At 38.7% G+C, this 18,771-nt stretch overlaps 1 protein-coding gene across 5 annotated transcripts in view; it reads left to right on the top strand.

Annotated features, from left to right (window-relative positions):
- Positions 1 to 18,771, top strand: part of GRM1 (glutamate metabotropic receptor 1) — a 416,711-nt gene that overhangs the window by 350,506 nt on the left and 47,434 nt on the right. For all 5 annotated transcript variants that reach the window (XM_059177317.1, XM_059177318.1, XM_059177319.1 and 2 more), the window contains exons 6-7: positions 3,278 to 3,446; positions 17,550 to 17,676. In XM_059177317.1, the coding sequence (XP_059033300.1) occupies positions 3,278 to 3,446; positions 17,550 to 17,676 (296 nt within the window). The remainder of the gene's footprint in view (positions 1 to 3,277; positions 3,447 to 17,549; positions 17,677 to 18,771) is intronic.

Genomic DNA, 18,771 nt, shown 5'->3' with positions numbered 1-18,771 from the left:
CCATGCATGCTCTTGGTCCCTCTTGTGATTATTTTAGTTAATCATCATGCAGCATAAACTGAGTGCATCGAGAGGATGCTATACAATTGTAATGTACAGCATGAGGATATTCCAAATAAATGCCAACATGCTGAGGAGGGACTCTGGGGTCAAGAGAAAAGAGCAGTGTTCATTAACACACATAGCACAGGGGAAGGCTTCTGTTTAGTGTCTCAGTTTTTTCCCTTGGTATCTTTCAGTATTTTTGTCCTCTGGCTTTTGGAGCTTTTTAAAAACGTGTTTTCATGCCAAAATGTTATGAATTTTTCAGTTTCTAAATGCTAATAAAGTGTGAACTGATTTCTCCTATTGAAGAGCAAATGAGGATTGAAATAAGACTTAGAAAACTTGATGTGAGGGTGCCTGGGTGGCTCAGTGGGTTAAGTATCTGCCTTCGGCTCAGGTCATGATCCCAGGGCCCGCCATGGCATCAGGCTCCCTGCTCAGTGGGAAGCCTGCTTTACCCTCTCCCATTGACCCTGCTTGTATTCCCTCTCTCACTGTGTTTCCTTCTGTCAAATAAATAAATAAAATCTTTTTTAAAAAGGAAACTTGATGTGGTTTTGGAATATAGGTGAGATTCAGTGGGGTGAGGTATGGAGCCCATGACAAGAAAAAATTCTTCAAATGTCTCTGGTGCAAAATGGTAGTTTTATTAAAGCGTGGGGACAGGATCCATGGGCAGAAAAAGCTGCTGCCCAGGCTTTGTGAGGGGTAGCTGATTATATACTATGGGGTTGGGGACTATAAGGGAAAGTGAGGTTTCAAAAGGATTTTCATATGTTAAAGAAGACTCACAGGATACTAGAGGCCTTGCCTTTTTCAAGTTAAGGTTGTTTTTCCCTCTAGCAAGGCATTAACATAAGATAGTTGGGAGCTTCCAGGAGGAACATTGCACTCTGCCCACTTCAAGTATCTGTCAATGGGCTGCAGGTTATAAGGACATATAATTGTATCTAAATTTCCTTCTGGAAGCTAGGTTATTGACAGAAATGCTTTGTTCTCATAGATTGCTAAAACGTTTGTAAACTGGGAGAGACTCATGTCTTACAGGACTGTGATCTCTATAGGTTAACTAATTGCTTTTTCTTAGCTTTAGGGCAGGCAGTAGTGCCTGAGGAATGCCACATACATCCCATCTTGGGGAGGGGTATTGTGGGTTGTCAGCTTCTACCTTGTCCTCAGTTTGCCTTTGTTTCCTCATCAAACTGATTTATAGGAAAAAGATACTATAAAGCCAGCATTGCACCAAAGTCTTCAGTGAAAATATTTAAGGAGAGTCAACAACAATATGGGGTACAACATAAAAATTAAAGGAAATGAAAAAGGAAATTATTCACCAAACATTCACAATAGGTTCTATAACCATGACTTTAACATGCAAAGTTTTGGAGATGTAGATTAGCATCACTGATCCTCAAGATGTGTAGGAGCCATCTGCACGCGGTTAATAGCCACTTGGATATCCCTCAGAAAGCTACTCTGCAGAACATCCTGGGATGGCTCCACAGCTAGAAGAATGAGAACCTTTATTTCTCAGCCCAAAGTCAGAACAACAAAGAGATTAATACTGTGTTCCAGGTGTGCCGGTTTTTCCTTCTCACCTGGTAGGTTCCATTCTCCTGGAAAAGTAGGGGAGAAACTTCCTTTCTTCTCCCAGAGTCCCCTTTCCCTTTAGAGAAATTGCCAGAATGTGGATGTGGAGAAGCCCCTAGCCATCCTGTGGTTGGCAGAATGCATTTGCATGTTAAGAACAGACAGAAAAGCCAACAAAGGATAATAGTTATCTAGATAAAGAACTAATCCAGAAAAAGCCAGTAGGTTTTGGATGCCCGCTGAGATTAATGATAGCTTCCAGGAGTGCTGAGCTAAGGAGGACTCTGAGTCTGAATCTGGTTAGAGAGAAAGAATTGCAAAATGGATTAGGTAAGGGTGTTGGGGGTTGGGAGGTGAAGAAGAGGAATACATGTTCGGTAGTTGCCATCTATTTCTTCCGGTCAAGCACAAAGAGCAAGAAACCATGCCTCTTAAATTCAGTGCAGGACCGTGAGAACTGCGCAGGTAATGCAGCAAAAAGAATCCCATTTTGCAGAGCAGTAAGAGGGAGTCAGGCATACATTTTTGGGAAACTGCCACATGAGTTACAGCTTACTTGGAGTAAATAGCAACATGGCAGAAAGATTGAAGATTGCCAGAGGATTTCCAATGACTGCGAGAGAGACAGCTTTTGTTCTCCAGTTTTCTTATGGTAATGAACATAACCAGAGTATTTTAGGACATTCATAGTAATATAAATATGAGTGATGTAGTGATATTGCCTTACATATGCAATTGTGAAATCGTTTTTTTTACGTGGCTTATGTTAATTAATCCCTACAAGAACCCCGTGGACCTTTAAGAGTTCAGGGACATTCCTAAGTAGTATAATCTATTGCGAAAATGTTAGAAAAAAGAGTCTAGCTTACGCATTCGAATGTCAAGTCCAGTGCTCTTTTCATTGCTTTGGAGAATGTTCTCCATTGTCCACACTGAAAAATGATGAGGTCTGGCCCCCAGAGCACACTCAGCTGCAGTGAGCATTTCAAAATGTAGATTTTGCCATAGTGTAGCATTGCAGCATTTGAAATTACTGGAATAACTGACGCTGATTATTTAGATTCAGAAATGTTTGTCCTAATCAGGGAAGAGACCAGTTTAAATGTCAGTGCTCAAGATGTTAAATCCCCAACATCCTTGTTAATTAAAGCTGTGTTTCTCAGATTTCTTGCTTTATTAGCACCTTAAATAGGTTCCAGACTTGGTAAAACTCACTTCTCTTAATCCAGCGTGATGAAAATGACAACTGAATGTGAAAAAGGACATTAGAATGAAAGTAATCAAGTTAAGAAATTAATGTTCTCCAGAATCATGACTCGTTCAAAGAATAAATTAGTGAGTAATGATTTGAAGGAAATGAAAAACAACTCAGCACATATAGGATTATTTGGGGGGAGAATTAACAGAGTAAAGTGTAGGAGTAATACATTCTTTAGCAGATATAGACAATACACAGACTGTAGATGAAACACATTTTGGAAAATCAGAGGAAACCTTAGAAATGAAATAAAATATTGACAGGCATTAGGAAGTGCGATGATTCTTGCTCTTAGCTTCCTTCTGGTGTGTCTGTTTACTGAATTTTTCCATTTTCTGCGTCATGCCTATACTCTCCAAGACACATGTGTTGTTTCCTCTGTAGGTATGATATCATGAATCTTCAGTACACAGAAGCTAATCGCTATGACTACGTACATGTAGGAACCTGGCACGAAGGTGTGTTGAACATCGATGATTACAAAATCCAAATGAACAAGAGTGGAGTGGTACGGTCTGTGTGCAGTGAGCCTTGCTTAAAGGGTCAAATTAAGGTAAGCTGACCACAGATGTATTCTAGGACAGGAAGAGACCACCTGCATGGGCCTATATAAAGAAAAACAGACATTTTTCTTAGACAAGACTGCTCAGAAAGGGTGTGTCAAGCTTTCTGTTTTTGTAATTGTGTTTAGCTAAAATTGGGAAAACAGAGAAAGATCAGGAAATGAAATAGGCAAACCATTCAAATATTTAAGAATAGTCCTTATCTGAATTGCAATGATGAGCCAGAATCTTCAATCCAATATAGAAAGCAAGGAGACAAATACTTGAATTAAAAATTAAAACAAGTAAATGTGGAAACCAAAACCAGTGATAATGCTTAGTCATAGTTGTAGCTATTGTTAAAGAAAGCAGAAGCTGAACAATACAAAATAAGTGCATAATAAACATAAAAGAAGTTGAAATGAGCTACTGCAGAAGCTGCTTATCAGTTATCTTTTCACCACCACATTTTTAAATTTTTCCTGAAATTGGCATTTTCTAGCCAAGAGAGAGTCCTCACTTCTTAATTATTCTTAGAAGCTTTTTTTTTTTTTTTTTTTTTTTTTTCATCAGCCTGGGGCAAGTGAGTAACCATGATATAGCTGTATGCATAACAGTAGAGTAAATACACATCGCCTTTGGCTGGGAGATCTAGAGAGAATTCTTAGTAAAGAAGACATGGCAACAATGCTCCCTGAATTCATGCTATTTAAAACCAAACTAGATGATACACTAGGAAATGGAGTGTAGGGCAGTGATTGCCAACTGGCAGGAGGATGGATTAAATGACCTGCTAGGTCTTTCCCCTCACTAATTTTCTGTGATTCAACTCTGGGAGCAGACAGGCTGTCACATAAATGTCACACAGCACAGCTGGGCTGGAGTAGACACCGTGGGAGGTGCTGGCCCCTCCAGCCACGCCGGCCCCTCCAGCCACACCACCACTGCCCTTCTTGGGAGCCGTGGACCGCCCCTGCAGGGAGAAGCCCTGACAGGTACACTGAGCAGTCTGGTCGTGTGTGGAAGTGCTGGTGCAGAAAATGGAAGAGCTTCACATCTGCAGCTCCGTGAAGGCAGAGGATTTGGAAACCGCAACATCTTTTGAAGAGCTATTGTGATGAACTCAAACTCTCAGTGATACCGGATACTCTGAGGAAGCAGTAGACTTCTGAGACCATTCACCCCAGTTTGTTTGATTGATGGGTTGATTGATTGCATCTTCATTTTTTTAAATGGAGTATGGTTGACACACAAAGCTATATTCATTTTATTCACCCTAGTTGTAGATGTCTTGTGCCTTCTATGCAGGTGTGATATTTAAAGTACTTAAGTATTGTCATGACTCTAACCAATTCAGCTGGACTCCTTCTTTGTGCTCCTGCCAAGCCCAGGGTTAGTCCTTGGATTGTGGGAAGATATGGGCAAGCAGTCCTGCAAGGTTGGAGTAGTGCGGGGGCGTTCAGGAGGCTCGAAGATACCATGAGTTTCCACTCTGCACAGAAGTGTTTCAGCAGTGAAAGCATGCTTGCAGCCACCCCAGTGTGATCGGATCCTCCCCAGGAATCCCATTTCTGATTCTTGTCCTGATGAAATTCTTCCACGTGAGGCTATCTGGTGGTTTAAAATCCAGAGGCCTGTAGCTTCTTGACTATTTCCACGAAATGCCAGACCACTGGATTCTATGTTTGTCATCCTTCCTGAATGGTGAGGAAACATGACATTTGAGACAGAGGTCATACCATGGGGACAAAAGAGAAACCCTGAGCTCATGGACTTCTGTGACTCAAAAAGGATCACATGTCTGGCTCAGGCCTTTTCAGCTTGTGTGGTAGCATTGTCTATGCTGCACACAACCACTGTAAAACAGTTTATGGAACTAAAAGTTGGGTTTTTCAGAGTGTAAGAAAAACCAACCAACCCTGGCAAGAGAAAACTAATCATTCTAAAGATTCTCTGAACTCCAGCCCCCTTTCACAATTCCCTGCTATTGCTGTGATTGCTGGCAGGCCATGTACAGAGCCTCACATACCGTATGGATTCGGATTTGTACAGTCCAGAAGAAAGGCCTTCCCTCCCCAAGTTCAGAGGAAAGGCTGTCTGCATACATCTCTATGCCTAGATACTAAAGTATTTCTGGCAACACGTTTGCATTACGCCCATGCAGTGTTTGTTATTGAAGAAGATCCCAGAAATCATCGCGGAGCCATTACAGAACACTCGCTATAAATGCAAATCTCTTGGGGTCTAATTTTAGAAATATTTTGTACCCTGCAGGAGGAAAATATGCCTGTTCTCAATGGCACCTGGAGTGGAGGTGGGGGTGTGTGTGGAATGTTTGTTTGTTTCCCATAAGCACCAGGGGAGGTATGGAAACAAATGAAATCTGAATCCCATTTACCAAATGATAGCACTTAGATTCTTACACCACCAATTTGCCACCTACCAGGCCCAGGATGCAGAGAGCCAGATCCCTCAGTAGCCACTACAAAGACAGGAAGGAGAGAGGCAATGAGAGAGGGGATTGTAGGACTTGCCCTTGCATTAACTGGGAAATACACTGTTGAGAAAAGGAGTATTCATTTTGAATATCAAATGCCATTTAAAGTGCTAAAATAAATGATTTGACTCTTTATGATAACCCACAGAACTCTCTTATGGTAATTTCTCTCAAAGTAGCTAAAAGTCCAGTTTTCTTATGTTATTGGTTTTTAGAAATATATATATAATATCTTGTAAATATCTTACAGAAACAGAAATTTATTTTAACCTTTCCATAAACACAGTTAAATAAGATCAAACATTTTATGGTTGTGTGTTACATTAGTCAGGGTTCAGACAGGAAGAAAGAACCCTTGCCAGGTTGTTTGATAAAAGGAATTTAATATAAGAAATTGGTTATAGAAGTGAAAGAGGATTCCCAGGGCACCTCAGAGGTAACCAACAGCTAGAATCATCTTCACCCTGGGTCAGAGGGACACAAGGAGGAGTCACAGCTGCTCCTGAGATGCCCCCTGAACTGGGCATGAGAGGATACTTTGGCTTCTCCTCTCTCCTTTTCTTGGGTCTCCCGTTAGGTCCTTGCATTTTGTCAACACCATCCAGAAGACATTAGCAAGAAAGCCTGGACAATGTAGTTCACAGGTTTCTTGAGACCTTACGACTAAGCAAGGCTTAAGTGCTAATGCATTACTGGGAAGAAGAATCTCAGAGATGCAAGAATGAAGGGGAAGGGGAAAGGAGCCATGGGAGCATGGAGAAACACCAGCACCACCACCATCACTGAAGCAATGCTTTACTGAGCAGGATGCCACTTCACTGAATACAACTAGTTGTTCAGCTTCACAGAGATCTCTGAACAGGCTGCTCAGACTGTCTACTGGAGCAGAGGGGAGAAGGATGTGTGCACCTGTGCCATGCCATTTTCTGCTCCTCTGGTCAAAGTTTGCTCATGGGAAGTAACACCATCTGATCCCTTTAGGCAGCCACTGGGGAAGCCAGAATCCATGTCCCGTTCCATGGTCCTTTTTCAAATTAGAAAGAGTTAGGGACCAAAGCCTCTGTAAGTCCCCTGCAGTCTGGTCTGAGTTTCTGTGTACAGTGTACTTCTGCGTACAATGGAGTCTCTTCTGAAACCCAGTGACGGAATCAAGGGAGAGACAGACAGGTGGAGGAGCCTGAAATAAGGCAACAGTGATAGAGGCTGAGGTAAGGGTTGCAGAAGGGTCCAGGACTTCCCAAGAGCCAGTGGCCAAGGGCTTAAGAGACAGACTTGAGGAAGAACATCTGAGGCAGCACACAACGTGTGGACAATGGATCTGTGAGCAAACACCAAAGCCCTGGCACATATGGTGGTCTCCCGTATCAAGTGTGCAGCGATTTTTGTTGGTGTGGTGCAGGATAGGAAAGAGCCGAGAAGGGGCAGGAAAGCGAAAGGAGGCAGTGAAAGGAAGGAGAAGGGAGACAATAGAGGTCGGAGATGAATGTTTATCAAGCATACTCTTGTGCAAGTACAACCATAGGTGCATTACAGTCATCATTTTAATTATCCCTTAAAACAATGCTTTTAAAGCTGATACTATGGCCCCCATGAGAAATCTGAGGCCCAGAGAGGCTGAGTCACTTGCCTCAAGCCTTCTCAATCTAGAGAGTGCCAAAGCTGGGCCCAGAGCCAGCCTGAAGCTCTCATCAGCGAACTGCATCAGGTTGTTCAACTACCTGTCATTAGAGGATATGATGTTATTTCCTCCAAATGCAAGTCTCAGTTGCTAAGCCTTATTTTCTCAGTAGTTGACAATAAAATTATAAATAGAGATCGACTTTAATAGGTAATAGAATCTAGAATTGTGGAAGCAATATTAGTGAGGGATCTTGGGAGAGTTTAATAGAAGCAGGGAAACCAGTAGAGAAGTTGAGGGAAAGGATCCTGCAGATTTTTTTCACTGGCTCTTATTCTTTTTTTCCTCCCCTTAAGTTTGCCTTTGGGGTTTTTACTTAAGAGGATGGTTTTGGGGCTAGGGGTTTGGGCATGAAGAATGAAGAGCCCTGATTCCTCCTATTCTCACCCAGCCAGTCAAAACAGAATTCTGGAGAATTGCGTGAACATAATAGAATACATCACAAATGTTTCCTCATTCACACATTCCATATTGTCATATAATAAAATTCACCTTACATACGTATAGAAAAGCCCAGGTACACATACCTTACAAACTACAGGCTTTGAAATAAAGTTAACTAATTTCCTTTCAAGGGATGAGTCTGATTCCTTCCTATTTGTTGGCATTTTCTATTGGAAAGATAAAAGTTTACTTTCAAAAGGTATTAGCAGTGTGGACCTCAGAAGACTCTTTAACTGAAAACTGCTAAAGCCCTTTGCTCAACTTCAGCTTCCATGTCGCTCTGTTTACCATTCCATTTAGATCAGCAAATAGGCCAAACCACAGAATTGTTCAGTATCAAACTGAAAGGGACATGTTCATTTTCATTGTGATTCAAGATGTCTTCAAAGATGAAAGAACACTCAGACAGTCTATCAAGAAACCATTTACATTGACCTTTAATGTAATTATGTGTCCTTAGATTTAATAATGCCATAAGCATGATTAGGTAATGCTGCTAGAGGAGTTTGTCTTTGGATTTTTCTGTAACTTCCTTGAGAGAAGTTGCCAATGTAGGAAACTTATAGTTTCTAGTAATATCTTTCTTTCAATATATGATTGCTAATATTAATTTTCACATTGACATTATCACCTTTCAACATAGGCCAGTGATTAAAAAGCAGCCGCTTTGTTGTAGATCTTTTATTTCAAGACTCTGCAAAGATTAGGGATGAGAGCCTCACATTCCAGAATATTTGTCATTTTAGCCACCCAACATCATCCTTTAATGCCTGCTTTTAAACCATTCTTTCTGTAGCCTCTTTAGCATGATTTTTCTCTTCCTCTGTACATTTTCCTGTTCTTGAAAGAACTCTTTCTATATTTACAGTTGCTTATTTAACCCAATTCCAGCATTATTCTGCAAGGGGTGCTGTCTCTCTGAAAGACTGAACCCCCATTTCACCCAAAATCATCAAGCAATTAGTGCCACCCTACCTTTCCAAATGATAATAAAATAAATGTGTTAAGGATGAATTTTATATGATAGAACATATATTATTTGCCAACAATCCTTCATGCAGAAATAACTGTAGGAAATAGATGTGTCTTGAGCCCATGCTATCCAGTATCAAAGTTGAAAAGAAAATATAGGCCTATCATAATGTTTGTACTTCAGATCACAACACACCTGCCAATATTACAATTAAATATCCTCAGGGAGTAAAACAACTTTGATAATGTGATAGAATATGAAACATTGTATTATGTGAAATCAGATAGATGAACTTTGAAAAGTGTTATCATTTCATTTATTTTGCAATGATGAGAACATTGCAAAAGTTTCATTAAAATATAAAATAACCAAAGAGAGGCTATAGCACCATTTCCTGGTAATTTACCACTTGAGGAGATACTACTCTCCCTTTAATCCCAATACCTGGGATTGGGAGGTTAAAACAGTGGGGTGGGAAGAACTCATATGATGCACCCCCTTGCACTCTTCCTACCCTCACACTGAATCAGCTCACCTGCTGATTTTCTTTTAGGTTACATTATGGATAATGCAGGACAAATTATTTTATGTGCAGCTTTTCCATCTGCAATTGCTCCAAAATTCAGAGTTCAAAGTGTGTCATGCTGTAGCTGCAGTTCTTTATACTTGTAGCTATTTTTGTTTTCATATGTTAGGCCACAGCATTTGGAATGGTTTCATTCTCCTCCAGTGTGTGTGCTTTGAAATTGCTTGGATATGCTGTCTTCTCTTCATGGCAGTAGGAAGAGGAATTTTGTCTTGAATTTGGTGGCAAGAGAATCATTTTAAACTGACATCTACCTTGAACAAATATTCTCATGGTGCAAGCAATCGTTATTCCCTGGTCACTATGTAGCTTGCACGGGTGTGTCATGGCCTCTCCCCACTACCCAGCCCATCCAGCCCATTTGCCTGAAGCTTTCGGAAATTTTTTGAAGTTATCGCAAGCCTACTAGCTGTAAATTCTCTCTGGAAACTCCCTGTATCTGTAATGATATATCTTTCTTCCTATTTGCTCTTTCTTCCTATTTGCTCATAATTTTGATCTCGTTAGTACTTCCCACATTTTTCCTCACTTTCAAATGTGAAAAAAAAAAAACACATTAAATTGACCACTCATGCAGCCACCAACTACAATCAGTAATTATGAATCCTTCACTATATTTCCTCTCCCCGCACCCTTCTCTTAATTTCTTTATTCCTCTCTCTTTTTCCCCACCTAGTGTTCTCCCTGAACCCGAGCCATTTGAAAGTAAGGTGCAAATAGGAAACTCCACGCCTTAATACCTCAGCTTGTGTTTTCTCAAAATAAGATTATCCGCATAGAACCATGAGCTGAGCTAAGAAGTTAGCTATAATATCATCAGCCACAACTGCCCCATCCACCTCCACTTTCTCTTTCTCTTGTGATTCAAAGCAAACTACCCACTTAAACTGTTCATAGTTAATGCAGCCATTTTGGCAACCAAGTGAAATGATGATATGCTTTGTCCATTATATAATACTTTCTAAATCCCACTGCAGGATGGCAATATCTGAATATAAATTTCCCACAAGAATATAAAATTTTTCTTTTTATCTGAGAAGGCTGTGATTGCATAACAACAATACGATCTGCTCTGGTGACTAAAAACATATTGGCTATGATTTTTTTAAAAAATGAAGATAAAACACCCTTTTTTTGGTATCTTATTGTGCATGTGAAAACATGAAATTATTATAGACCCTCTGAATGAGAAAAAAAATTCTTTAAGCACTAATCATAATGAGAAATTCTTGGAATTATTAATTTATCCACAGCCACTTTGAGTAATACCTATATGCTTGCCTCTCATAGGTTGACCAGAGCTATGTTAATCACACATTTACTGAAGTTGTTGGTGATCCCCCTAGTTTCAGACCCAGCTTGCCAATTTCTGGGGATGAGTCCTGCTAGGTGCTGCTGCTAATCACATGATATTGGACAGTGGCAGTGGCAGAAACAGGGCCCATTTGTTTTTGTAAGTAAAGAGTTCTTGAAGTATAAGAATTTAAGGAGTTTCTCACTCTCAAGGTTGTGCAAGTGCAGGGTGCATACTTACACAACCCTGAAGGAGAGTGTCTCTTTAAATGTGGCCCCTAGGTGCTACACTAACACATTGCGTTAGATTTTGAGCCTTAACAATTGGGTTTCTCAAAAATTTATGCCATGTATAGCACCATGTCTGGCACACAGCACCACTAAACAAAGGTTGATTAATTGAGTATATATCTACCAGCCTCTGAGATGTAATTTTTGTTCTCAGCACAACATGTCATCACCCTGGCAGCCATTGTTACACTGGGAAGAGCCTAGCTTTGAAAGTAACTGAACATAACATGACTGAGAGCCTAGCTTTGAAAGTAACTGAACATAACATGACTGAGATTTGCCCAAGACATGGATCTCTTCTGTAGTGACTTCCTCACCTGCAGAACTCACATAATTAACTCCACCCCCTGGAGTGGTTGTGCAGGGTTAGTGTAATTTTGTACAAAGGTCCTAGCATATAGCCTGGTTCAATATATGTCTGCTCTTGTGATGATTTTATATTACTATACCATTTTTATTACATTTTCCTTGTAATAAATTACAGTGTGGGGAGTTTTTTCATTGGCATTTTTTATTTAGTTTTTGTAAGGTTTTCTTAACTTTAATTTTTCATTCTCTTTGAATTCATTTACATTTTTTCTGTTTATGTCATAGTCTATATTATTTTTCTGTTTTCTTCCATCTGCATTATTGAGTAATTAATATATGCCAAGAACCATGCCAGTGATGTAGCATGGTTACGAGGACCCAGAGGAAGATCCCATAAGACCAACCTAGAGGGCCCTTGGCTTCACACAGGATAGAAATCAAACATGAAACAAAACAAAATAAAACAAACCAGGAGCCAGAGAAAGTGAAAGAAGAGTTTATTGAATAGCATGAGTGGCAGAGAATGGCAGACAGAGTATCTGGGAGACTCAGAAAGGAAAGGAGAATGAATCTTGTCATTGTTTGGGGTTAGAGGTTTATATTAGAAAAGGGTCTAGGATTCATGTTTCTTCAGCAGTCCAGGTAGGAATCCAGTCCAATCGAGGTGTCAGGTGAACAGGTTATTCCATAAGGTAGCGGAAGCTGAGTCTTGATGCCAGTATCAGCCGAGGTTGGTTTGAAGCGAACATCCTGGGACATGTTGGGGATCTGGATTTTCTTAAGTGCTATCAGGGATTTGGAGCTTAGAACAAAATTCAGAGAACAATTAACTTTATTTCCCCCTTGAAAGGAGAACAGAGCTTTCTCGACTTGTTTAGAAGTAAAATATGAAACATGATTATCGGGGTCCTGTAGAAAAACGAGATGGAGCTTTTCTAAAACGGAGTCCCTTCAGCTTCTGTACTGCACTAGCTCTGTGAATGTGAAGGAAACTTAAACTTCCTTTGAGGAACTCAGTGAGTGGGAGAAAAACCTCACTCAAGTTGACTGTTGCCCCAGCTCACATACAGGACATGATAGGAAAGAAGAGGGCAGCGCTAGCTCTTCTCTCATGCAGCTGACTCTCCTGCAGTCCTCATCAGAGTAGACTCAGCTTCTCTATTCTGTTTAGTCTTTTGGGCATTTCTCTTCTGAAGAAAATTTTTTCTGTTTCCTCTGATTCACAGTTATCTTTCTTTCATTACATTCTCTTGAGATGCTATTTATTTTCTTTCTTTTTTTTTTTTTAAGATTTATTTATGTGAAAGAGAGCATGCATGCATATTGGGGGAGAAGCGGAGGGAGGGGCAGAGGGAGAAAATCTTAAGAAGACTCCCCACAGAGTCTGGAGCCTTACAGGGGACTCTATCTCTCGACCCTGAGATCATGACCTGAGCGGAAATCAAGAGTCTGATGCTTAACCAACCAAACCACCCAGGCACTCATATCCTTTCTCTAAATAAAACCTTAATTTAAAAAATCCATTTCAAGTTACTTCAGAAACTTAGTCACAAAATGAACACTTGATTTCCTTGCATAAATACTTTAAGACTCCTACAGGGTCTATGTAATTGAATCATGGCATTGTATGTACCAGCAGCTCACCTGGTCTCACTAATAATGAATAGCTCTGTGTGCACAGGACATAAAAAGAATCAAAGCAGGCTCTGGGCCTTAGTAAGCCTTGGTCCTTTAAGGGCACTTTCAGTAAAATATCAAAACTGTCATTGTGACTCAAAGATATCATAAAAAGTACTTGTGACAAAAGTGAAAACATACTTTAGTCAGTTACTGAATATATACTATAATAGACCCCTCTTGGGGAGCCTGGGTGGCTCAGTGGGTTAGGGCCTCTGCCTTTGGCTCAGGTCATGATCCCAGGATCCTGGGATTGAGCCCCCCATCGGGCTCTCTGCCCTTTTATTAGAAAAGGGTCTAGGATTCATGTTTCTTCAGCAGTCCAGGTAGGAATCCAGGAGGAGCCTGCTTCCTCCTCTCTGTCTGCCTCTCTGCCTACTTGTGATCTCTCTCTGTCAAATAAATAAATAAAATCTTGAAAAAAAAATTAAAAATATAATAGTCCCCTCTTATTTGGGGGATATGTTCCAAGACACCCTCTTCCTAAAACCACAGATAGTTCTAAACTAATATATACGATGTTTTCTCCTAGATCTACATACCTATGATAAAGTTTAATTTATAAATAAAATTTATAAATAAAAGATTAATTGCAGTAACTGATAATGCCACATAATAATTATAACAATATTGTGCTAGGGTGAGTGCTGTGAAAAGTGTAAACCTGGCGATTCACAGACCTGTACCCCTGGGGCTAAAAATACAGTATATGTTTATAAAAAATTAAAACATTAAAAAAATTATAACAATAACCTGTAATAAAAGTTTTGTGAATGTGGTCTCTATCTTTTTCAAAATATCTTACTATACTGTACTTAGCCTTCTTTCTGGGATGATTTGAGATGATAAAATGATGAGATGATAAAACGTGATGAGATGAAGTGAGGTGAATGATGTCGGCACTGTGATAAATTGTTAGGCTGCTATTGACCTCCTGATAATATGTCAGGAGGATTGTATGCTTCTGAACAAAGACTGACCGTGGATCAGGAGGGGCTGCTATACATGCAAAAGAAATATCAGTAACCATGACTCATATAAAGATACAGAAAATATAAAAATAATCAACAATATGCTATTGGGAAGATTTGGATATAAATCAGAGACAATAACAGGAATTAAAAAGAACTGTATCTGGATGAAACATATCTATTATATAGATATTTATTTGTTTACTATGTTGATTCCATGTGAGAGCCATGGATTAAAACACACACATATAAAAGGCGCAGAAGCATGTGTGTGCGCACACACCCAGACACACACACCCACAGACACACCCCTTCATTCTTTTTTCTCTGTCTTTAAACTCTATTCTTCAATAGCAGCCAGAATACTCCTTGTAGAAAGCAAGTCAGGTGAAACACAAATTCAATGATGTCTCTACTGTACTTGAAACCTTCCTCCAAAACAAATCAGACAGTTATGTGGACATTAATGAAGACACAATGAGGGGCTGGGACAGAAATTAATAACAGAAAATGTTGGTGCAGAAACAAGGACCAGGGACTAAGTGAATGCCTGTCTGAAGAGCTTATTTTGCAAAAGTATAGGGGCAGGGAGGCACTAAAATTCTTTAAGTGGTTTAATTGTGTTTTTTTTTAAAGATTTATTCAATACCCATCCATTGGCCACCACTGTGTGTTTTTGATACCTATTTGTCCCTTGATGACTAAATCTGAAAACAGTGAAAGTCAGCTTGGTCCCTTCTCTTGAGGAGCCATGGGCTATTTGGGTGATCTTGGCAGCTGTGTGCATGTTACTCTAGTGCAAAAAGAAATTAGAGCAATGTTGTATGATTAGGAGGCAGGGACAAGAATTCAGGTGTAAGATGATAAAACCTCAGTCTAGAGGGGTGACTGAGAGTTGGAAAAGACAAGTCAAGGGATCCTGGGTGGCTCAGTCAGTTAAGCATCTGACTCTTGATTTCGGCTCAGATTATGATCTCAGAGTTAGGGAAACAGCCCCCCATTGAGCTCTGTGCTGGGCATGGAGCCCACTTAAGATTCTCTCTCTTTCCCCCTCTGACCCTCCCCAACCCCTTCCCCAATCTCTCTTTAAAAAAATTAAATTAAAAAAAAAAAAAAGGCAAACCAAATATTACAGACGTGTATGCCAAAGTACACATCCTTGATGGCAGAACAAAGAAGAAATCATGAAGTATAACTCTATTTAAGCAGCTCCATTTTCATTATTTATTAAAGAGGTAAGCTAATCATTTATTGATTCATTTATTCAGTCATATAAAACCTGATTTGAAATACTTTCCAAGTACCAGCTAATCACAAGATCTACCCTCACTATTCATTCTGCAAAAATCAATTTGTTTAGCATTACCACCTTTTGAATTTGTTGAATTAGTAGCATTATTTTTATAGTAAGAGAAAGAGACAAAGCTGACGAAAGGGAGATACAGTATTTTGTGATGGCTTTTACTGTACTTTTATGCCAATTAAAATAAAGCGGTATTCATTTACTCAATTTTTCTCATCTCACTTAAAAAATTATTATTTGGAATGTAAATTTCCCACACTTATTTTGAGGTTGTGGAGAGTCTTTTTTTTTTTTTAAGACTTAATTTGATTCTACTTTCTAAAGTTTTCTGAAAGTAGAAGAAAAAAAGAAAAACTCACATTTTCTGAAAATATACTGTCATTTTTATTTATGTAATTCTAAGATAGTGGGATAAATTTTGACCTGCTCTGTGAGAATATAGTTTTATTTTCACAAAGACTAGAGTTTGTATGATTTTAAGGTCTAGCAATATTTACAGTTTGATTTCTAATTTTTTCATATGTATTAGGGAAAACTTGTGCTTCTATCCCTGAAAGAGTAACAGAGCCCAGACTGCATTTTGGTGTAAACAACTAGAAAACTTGACATAATATATGAAATAACTGTTCAGATGTTGGAAAATGGTGCATGACCTTGATTCCAGGGAAGTGAAGGCCAATAAACAAGGTGAACCCTAAAATCACTCAGGCTTTCTGCCTGGAGGCAATTTCCTTGTTGTTCAGTAAAAGAGAACAGAGAGCTTGGAGATCTTGATAATTAAAGAAGACAGAAATCAAAGTTTAGGAAGGCCAAGGCAGTGAGTATTTGTAGTGTGGTATAAGGGATAGAATTATTCTGAAAATGTCCTAGAAGTTAACATACAGGTTCTCTTAAGCATTTGGCTGAACACAGGTCTGCACCTGTGTGCACGAGTAGGACAAAATTCAAAAATTCAAGTGAGAAAGAGTTACTAGGAAGCTGGAATCCCTGAGCATACACAGATCCAGGAATTCTCTTATTTTCCACAAACCAGAGTGGAGATACCTTGTTGAATTCACAAGGGATTAAGTAGAAACCCCAGGGAGTCACACCTTAATAATGAGGCTTAATTATTCCTAGAGTAGAGACTCTTCTAGACTTCTAAAAGTTTAAAAACAATGCTCTAACTGAGTCACAAGCAGTTTAGCTGCCTGCCAGAATAAAGACCAGTATTTCTTCAAGGAAAAACATCCAGCACACTATACCTTATGTACATGATGTCCAGCATCTGGTCTGAATCTTCATTTCCAACCACACCAATGATAATACTAAATGTAAATGTATGAAATATTTTAATAAAAAGCAGAAGTTCTCAGACTGCAGATGAAAGCAAGATCTAAATATGTGCTTACAAGAAAATCCCTTTAAATGCAGTGTGATTGGACTTTTTTTGGTATCATGTCAAGTGAAATTTGATTACCAAACAGATTGAAAATTGGAGAAAGTTTAAACTACTACAGTTCAATAATAAACGATTCTTCAGTAATTTTGGACTAGTAATTTTTCTTCCAACAATTTATGTAATCTTTTAAGTACACTAGAGCAAGTCACAGGCCAATAACAGGATTGGTTTTCTTAGCAATCATTCTGTTTTTATGTATATAAAGTTACTGAGACTTTCATAATTATAAAATTCCATAATTCCTCAGATTTTTCTGCATTAATAAGAAAATAATATATAAGAACTTCTGTGGTTAAACATTGCTCTTTCAGAGAAGAAAAATTTATTTTTATTTTTTTGAGGATAATACAAATGAATATAAATAATAAAATTCAATTGTTTCATTTTTTAACTCTGAAAGAGATAATGTCATCAATTCTCTTTATGAAATATATTATTTTTGAAAAGCCTCCAAACCCAGTATAAAATGACCTGAAATTCACATCTGAACTCTTAAGATAATCAGGTATATTTAAATGCATGTACTTAAGGTTCCTTTTTTGAAGAATTACTCTTTTTTTTTATTATAGTATAAAAACAAGTCCATATTGATATAGAAGGCTTTCTGGGGGAAACCCTCTTTAAGGCATATGGACTATCCCTGTGTTACAGGTCATACGGAAAGGAGAAGTGAGTTGCTGCTGGATTTGCACAGCCTGCAAAGAGAATGAATATGTGCAAGACGAGTTCACCTGTAAAGCCTGTGACTTAGGGTGGTGGCCCAGTGCAGATCTAACAGGTAAGAAGTGCCCTACTTTAGATCTTGTGCCTGATTGTGGACCTTCTTAATATGCCCATTGTTTAAAATATGAATGAGCAACTCTTGTCCTTTTTGATGTTTAAATAACGTGTGCACTTTTTAATGCTTATGCCAAAGAGCACATAGAAACCTTTATAAGTTTTCAATCATCCATATTGAAAAGCAAGCTCATTTTTTAAATCTAAATAAAAGTGTATTAAATGGGTATTCTGGTATGCCAGTTGTTTTCTGTTTTTCTTTTTAAAAATTTTATTTGAAGATATTTCTAGTTACCTGCATTTATGTTTGCAAACATTTCTCGAACATGTGTGAGGCAGTACTTTTTTTGCTTTAAATGTATCTTGCTTTATTACTTTATTTTGCTTAAAACTTATCAGGGAAGAAACATGTAAAAATAATATAAAATTGTTATTAATATAGAAGAGATATTTATAGTGCATAAAGTTCGTTAGGAAGATAAGGAGATGAAAGAAATTCCAGAGAAAAACTAGAAGAAGAGAAAATGAAAGCCTATAACACATTTGGGGGATACCACAAAATAAGTGTGTGGGGTTGGTTAGTAGACATAAGGACCTAGCAAAGGGCAGAAATGAGACTGGTGGTGGATGATACAAGATTCTTCCTGACCTTTTCCTAAGAATTTGGACTGTGGTTTTAAGCGCAGGAGAACCACTGAAAAATTTAAATAGGCAAATAGCACCTTGGTATTTGTGTCTCAGAAAGATGCTTCTACTAGCTCAGACTAGCAGTCTGAGGAGTATAGTGAGATTGGATGAAAAACAGAAGCTAGAAACTGTTGCATTGGTTCAAATGAGTAATTTCCAAGGGCATGCATGAGGGCAGCAGCAGCAGCAGGAATAGAGGAATATATGAATGCGAGAGATGGTTTATTAGTAAAATCAATGGGTATCATATGGATAGATTATATGAGTTTGTAAATTTCATAAGAGCAATGTTCAAATATGTGAATTTTGTTTTCCACACACATGAGAGATGTTTCACAAATACTTTTCACAAATTTTAAGAGTAATAGAGCCATGGAAACTGTCATCTGAATACATTTTGTCATGTGAG

The sequence above is a fragment of the Mustela lutreola genome, chromosome 6 (genome assembly GCF_030435805.1).
Source record: "Mustela lutreola isolate mMusLut2 chromosome 6, mMusLut2.pri, whole genome shotgun sequence".
NCBI classification, from domain to species: domain Eukaryota; kingdom Metazoa; phylum Chordata; class Mammalia; order Carnivora; family Mustelidae; genus Mustela; species Mustela lutreola.
This window is presented reverse-complemented; position numbering and strand designations above follow the sequence as displayed.